We start from the raw sequence: 5,743 nt of genomic DNA on the forward strand, positions 1-5,743 counted from the left end.
GGCCGCCGGGGCTGGGACCCCCCTCCCGCAGCCAGAAGCCCCCCTCCTCCCGCGTTTAACCCCTCCGGCGCCGCGCCTCCCTCCGTGCCGCGCCCTCGCTTCCGGCCCCTTCCCCCCGCACCAAGCCCTTTACCTGGGGTCTCCTGGCTCCCCAATCCCAGGCTGGCCGGGAGAGGTGGGTGGCAGAGGAGCCGGAGAGACCTCGCCGCTGGGTTCAACCTTCTAGTCTCGGACTGGAGCCTAGTGTGGCCAGAGGCATCAGCCTGGGCATCTGTTGGCCCACCTCTCCGGACAGGCCCCAAGCGAATCTCCTGGCATCTCCCAGGCCCATTACAGGATCAGGAAGGGCCCTCATCTCCCCGCCCCTGGGGACAGCCTGGCCCTTGGGCCCAGTGCTCATGAGGGAGGGGCCCCTGTGGGACAAAGGAATAGGGACATCTGCTGAGGGCACCTGGAATTGGCCAACGTGGGGGTTGGGACCCAGCTGTGGGAAGTCACTGCTGGAGCACTTCCTACCCCTACTCCTGTATCCCCAGCCTTTGGTCCTCACCGCCATGCCCAGGAGTCAGCCCCAATCCCAGCATGGAACTGGTGTCAGCATTCTCTCCCTCACTGCCGAAAAAGCCCAGGCCCTGGCAGGTCCTGAACCCTCCCTTCCCTTCTCTTACCCTCTTCTTTAAAACCTTTTAAACTTTTAAAACCTCTGATCTCTCCAAAGACCCTCCTCTCGTCTCTTGTCTCCTCTTGTCCCTCGTGGTGGTTTTAAGCCTGGGCTATATGGCTGACCATCTGACCATCCCCTACCAGTAGGGGGCCTGGACAGGCCACCAAGCTCTCTGGAGTCTCCCTGTTCCCACTTATAGAAAAGGGGTGATTAGTGATCATTTTGGGGTGCTGTTCTGAGCATTAAAGAGGTCAGTATTTATAAGTGTTCAAAACAGCCTGCACACACAACAAAGCACCCTAGAAATGTTAGCAATTTCCTTTCAACAAAAAGTGATTATCTGAGTCTGAGATACCCTCTCTGGATAACAAAAAGTGATCTTCAAGTGGATTATCTGAGTCTGAGATACCCTCTCTGGAGGCCCCAAAGGCTTGGCGCCCAAGATGATCCCAAATGGAGGGTTTCGAGGCAGGCTCAGTGCTAGGCCCTGAGAACTCCAAGGAGCTGGGACAGCCAGGTATGTAGGCAGAAGACATACTCTGATAGAAGACTCCCAGCCATGGGACAGATCTGCCAGGGCTGTGGGAACAGAGGACAGTGACTATGCTATTAGCCGCGGAGTCACCAGGACCACCAAGCAGACACAGCATAGTGGCAGCCCGTCATTCTGGACAAACCCACACCTGGCAGGGCCTCCTGTGCAGGCCTTAGACTACCACTGGCACCTCAAGGCCAGGTTGAGGATGGTGACAGGGAAACAGGGCCTCCAGAAATCCCGACCCATTGGGATTAAGACTCATAATAGCCACATAACCATAGTGCTGTGGGACCCAGTAGAGGGGCCACAGTTCCCTGATCAGGAGATGGAATGCCTCATAAAAGAGGTGACATTCAAAGCAGGTCTTTTTTTTTTTTTTTTGGCAGCTGAATGGTATGGGGATCCGACCTTTGCCCTGGGTGTTATAACACCACGCTCTAACCAGCTGAGAAACCGGTCAGCCCTGAAGCAGTTCTTGGGGAAAGAGTAGAAACTGTTCAAGTGTGTGTGTGTGTGGGGGGGGGTGTGCCTGGAATGATAGTGGGGCTATTCTGTGTTAGGACAGTTTTGGGGACAAAGGTCTGTGTGGTTACCCTTCCCTCGCAGACTGCTAGTCCCTCTCTCTCTGTGCCCACCAGTCTTGATGGGGGGAGTGGTCCCTGCCCAGCCCAGCAGCCCACTTCAAGGGCCAGTGTCTGATCAGCTTTAGGCCGAACAGGCAAAGGCGAGAGAAACACAAAGCAGACAACTGACAGGTAAATGGATGTGGGGCATGGACACTGTTTATTGAGCGGCAGGCTCAGGAGAGGTAGCTGGCTCCAGTGTGGAAGCAGAGGCAGCAGGTGATGCCAGGGTGCTGTGGGCATCTGGCAGCCAGGGCCATGCCCCTATCTTAGGGGGGTGGCATAAGCTCACTACAACAGGAGCAACAAGGAACCAGTCAGAGGAGGGGGCGGCCATGGCCCCAGAATCTGGAGCAAGAAGCAGCATGTGAACTTGGCACAGGGGCCTGGGGTGAGGGAGACTGGGGTCTGAGTATTTTGGGGAGGGGAATGGAGGGGATTCACGTCTGTGGGGTGGAGTAGAGACTGTGGTGGTGGCCGCCTGGTCCTGGCACCTGGGAGAAGAGCAGAGGAGTGGTCCGCGTCTGGCTGCCCCCGTACCAGCCCGGCTCGCGCCCAATGGCACCATACCAGCTGCCAGAGCCTAGGCTGCCTGACATGCTGCAGCAGAGAAAGAGGGTCAGTCACAGGCAGTGACTAGGGCCACATTCACAAGAGATGGGGGAGGAAGAGAGGCTTAGAACAGAGCCTCCATGACCAATACCTCCTGTGCCCAGGGCAAACTGCATCTCGGGCAAGGGGGTGGGGGTTTTGCAGTAGGAAAAGATGTCATCATAGGACAGATGGGGAAACAAAAGCCATGGTGGATATGGGGAAGCAACACCCATCTCTTAGTCCCCCATCGTTTGATGGAGCCAGGTGGGAGCCCAGGGACTCTGAGGCGGGGCTGGGGCTCCTACCTGGTGCTCTCGCCACGGCTGTGCTCCCAGGAGCAGCCCTCGTCCTCACAGTGCCCGGCCCGGTCAAAGAAATAGGAACGAGAACCAAAGACCTGCCCGTTGAGGATGCGGCTGGTGCTCTTGGGAAAAGAAGCTGTCATCAGTGCTTTGTCCTGCCTCCCACTGGCCTTCCATAAATGTTTCCAGACTCCAGCCCAGGATTCCCAGTGTCCACCCCTCTCCACTGGCCCCACAAAGAAGGGTGGAGGTCCTCACCAGGTCCTGTGCAGGCCGGTGCACCCGGAAGAAGCCCACCAGTAGGGTGGTGGGCAGCAGTTCCCAGACAAAGAGGATGAGGCCAAATACCAGGTAGCCTTTGTTCCCCAGGTCATTTACCAGGTCTGCCTGTGGGAAGGCAGGGGCTCGTGCAAGTCTGCGATTGTGCCAAAGGGGCACCAGGAAAGGGCCCAGGCCAGCTGGGGGCCAGGTATCACGGCTACTAAGAAGGCGGCAGGGCTGGCCCGTGGCCCACTCGGGAGAGTGCGGTGCTGATAACACCAAGGCCACAGGTTCAGATCCCATATAGGGATGGCCGGTTAGCTCACTGGGTGAGCGTGGTGCTGACAACACCAAGGCCAAGGGCTCGCATCCCCTTACCGGTCATCTTTAAAAAAAAAAAAAAAGAAGGCGGCAGACATGCCGAATGCCCACCTGGTCAGATACATTGTACCAGTCGTAATCGAAGGCATCCAGCCGACTCCGGGGCGCCAAGGCCAGGGCTGCCAGGTTGTAGCAGGCCCGGCTCGCATAGAGCAGGACCATGGCAGCACCCATCGCAGCCGCCTGGCACACACTGGTCCCCTGGCACAGATGATAAGAGGACCCTCAGGGAAGGGAGGCTCTGAACTTCCTCTATACAGTGAAGACCACTACCCAAAGATCCCAAAGGACATCAGGGCATGTGACCCTACCTTGGCCTCCAGGTAGATGCTAGTGGAGGGGGCCCGCCGGGCGACGAGGCAGAGGCAGGCGGCGAGAGAGAGTGCGCAGATGACGAAGAGAGAGTCACTCACCAGGACTCGCACCAGCAGTAGGGCCCAGGGCTGTGCCCGGCGCCGGCGGGACAGCACAGCACACAGCACATTCACCAGAAGAAAGAGCAGCGAGGCCCCCACGAAGGCCCCTCGGACGGCCAGCCTGCAGCCCACATCACAGTCAACCCCAGGCCAGGGATGGCCCTTGGCACTCACCAGCCACCCTGACTCCCCCAGGAGACCCTATGTCAACCAGAACTCAGATCATCCAGTCTGAACCCTGTTCTTCCAGTTGTACAGATGGAGAAACTGAGGCCCAAAGAGGTCAGAGGGTGACAGCTGTGGTACCTTGGAAAGAGCACCACTTTAGGAGTCAGAAATTGGGTTTGGGCCCTGGCTCTGCCTCCTGGAAGCTCTGTGACCTTGAACATGTTGCTTTACCTTGCTGGGCCTCAGTTTCTTCATCTCTTAAATGAGGATAATAACAGCTTCTCAGATAAGTTGTAAAAATGAAAAACATTTGCAAAAGCTCTTTATAAACTAGAAGCCATTGTACAAACGACAATGTATTTGGGGTACTGCTGCCCAAGGTCACTCAGAAATGCAGTTTGGCTTTGGTGCCTCCATGGGCTGGAGCCTCCACTCTTTCTCCATCATGGATGACACTGGTATCCCTCCCCTCACAGTATCATGACTGTTTCTATTATTGTTGCCCTTCACGTATGCGACGGCTCTGCTGAACCATCTGCACCAGGTGCTTTAACTTTTCCAAGCTCTTTCACAAACATTCCCTGAGTGGTCCTTGCCTCAGCCCTGCCAGGTGGGAAGGGTTCTACAGGGGGCTGAGTCCCCCAGTGTCCCCAGTACTTACAAGCCTCGGCTCATCTCTGGCCGACGCTTCGCCTTGGCCTTGAACACCACCTGAGAGCAGAGATGCCCATCACTTCTTTGGACCCTTGGGGATTGTCACCCCCCACCCCAAACCCATTATCACAGTTACCTGGGCAAAGTAGAGGTTCATAAGTGTCAGCGTGAAGAACTGCAGGCAGACAGGGCAGCAGTAGAGAAGCCAAAAGGGCAAGGGGCCCAGGTGGTTGGCTCGGGGAGTATCTCGGAAGTAGAAGGAGAAGAGGGTGGTGCGCAAGGCGGCCCAGAGCAGACAGAGTGCCAGGAACACTGTCTGATAGCTGAGGCGCTTGTGCCCATATAGCAGCACCAGCCAGAGCTGGGCATAGACGGAGAAGAAGAGCAGGGCATAGAGGGTGGTGTAGGCCGCAGTCAGCCCCAGGGTCACCGCTGGCGGCAACGCAGGCACCAGCCCCGCAGCAGGCACCAGGCCAGACAGGTTACTCTCCATGTCAGGAAGGGAGGCCTGAATCCCAGAGATGGAGATGGAGGGGCTGGCAGGGGGCCAGGAAATAAATAGGGAGAGGTGGGAATGCAGGGTGCAGAGAGAGATGGGGAGTTCAGAAGGGAAGAAGCGGTGGATGCCCAGGCCCCTCCTTCTCAACAGAGAGGCCCTTGCCCTTGGGGGACGCAGCAGCCCGGACCCTGGGCCCCTCACTCGGGGGCGTGGAAGGGCAAGCAGTCTCTCCTCTCCAGGTCAGATGGGGTGTGGAGGGAAGAGAACGAAGGAGAGGAGTCCCTGGCCTTGGTCGCTCGTGTCGTCCTGGCAAGACGGGGAGAGCCGGCCGATGCCCGTCGGCTCAGGGCAGCGGCCGCTGCAGGGGGCGCCCAATGCCCCGCTCTCCCCCTCCCCAAGCTGGGGGGGGGAGGGCTTTCTCCCTTCCAATAATCCGGATGGAGGGGCCTCTGCCTTCTGTCCTCAGGATTCCGGACGCTGCCCCCACCCTACCTCACCCCCACCCCCACCGCGTCCACTGTCCAGCCTCGGGGGGCGGGAGGAGGCCGATGCCCGGTCTTCAGGCCGTCGCTGGGGAAGCCGCCTCCGGTCGCTTGGACCCGGGACTCCAGCTCCCCGGCTCCCGCCGCTCCGCCCCCCTGCT

The 5,743-nt window shown here is 58.4% G+C and overlaps 2 protein-coding genes across 5 annotated transcripts in view; both read right to left on the minus strand.

The window, feature by feature from the left end:
• Positions 1–378, minus strand: part of KCNK4 (potassium channel, subfamily K, member 4) — a 7,846-nt gene extending 7,468 nt beyond the window's left edge. Inside the window, exon 1 of the mRNA XM_008567412.1 lies at positions 134–378. The gene's annotated coding sequence lies outside the window, so the exon portion shown is untranslated. The remainder of the gene's footprint in view (positions 1–133) is intronic.
• Positions 379–1,964: 1,586 nt separating this feature from the next.
• GPR137 (G protein-coupled receptor 137) overlaps positions 1,965–5,743 on the minus strand; it is a 4,873-nt gene continuing 1,094 nt past the window's right edge. The window contains exons 1-7 of one of the 4 annotated variants that reach the window (XM_008567413.1): positions 4,738–5,703; positions 4,609–4,658; positions 3,675–3,900; positions 3,415–3,564; positions 2,980–3,108; positions 2,725–2,843; positions 1,965–2,319 (exon numbers count right to left, since the gene is read on the minus strand). In XM_008567413.1, coding sequence (XP_008565635.1) covers positions 1,986–2,319; positions 2,725–2,843; positions 2,980–3,108; positions 3,415–3,564; positions 3,675–3,900; positions 4,609–4,658; positions 4,738–5,094 — 1,365 coding nt within the window. In that variant the 5' untranslated portion in view covers positions 5,095–5,703 and the 3' untranslated portion in view covers positions 1,965–1,985. Of the gene's footprint in view, positions 2,426–2,724; positions 2,844–2,979; positions 3,109–3,414; positions 3,565–3,674; positions 3,901–4,608; positions 4,659–4,737; positions 5,704–5,743 lie in introns of those variants that run through there. The other 3 variants (XM_008567415.1, XM_008567414.1, XM_008567416.1) reach the window with 3 other exon arrangements.

The sequence above is a fragment of the Galeopterus variegatus genome, unplaced genomic scaffold (assembly GCF_000696425.1).
Source record: "Galeopterus variegatus unplaced genomic scaffold, G_variegatus-3.0.2 Scaffold319, whole genome shotgun sequence".
NCBI classification, from domain to species: Eukaryota; Metazoa; Chordata; class Mammalia; order Dermoptera; family Cynocephalidae; genus Galeopterus; species Galeopterus variegatus.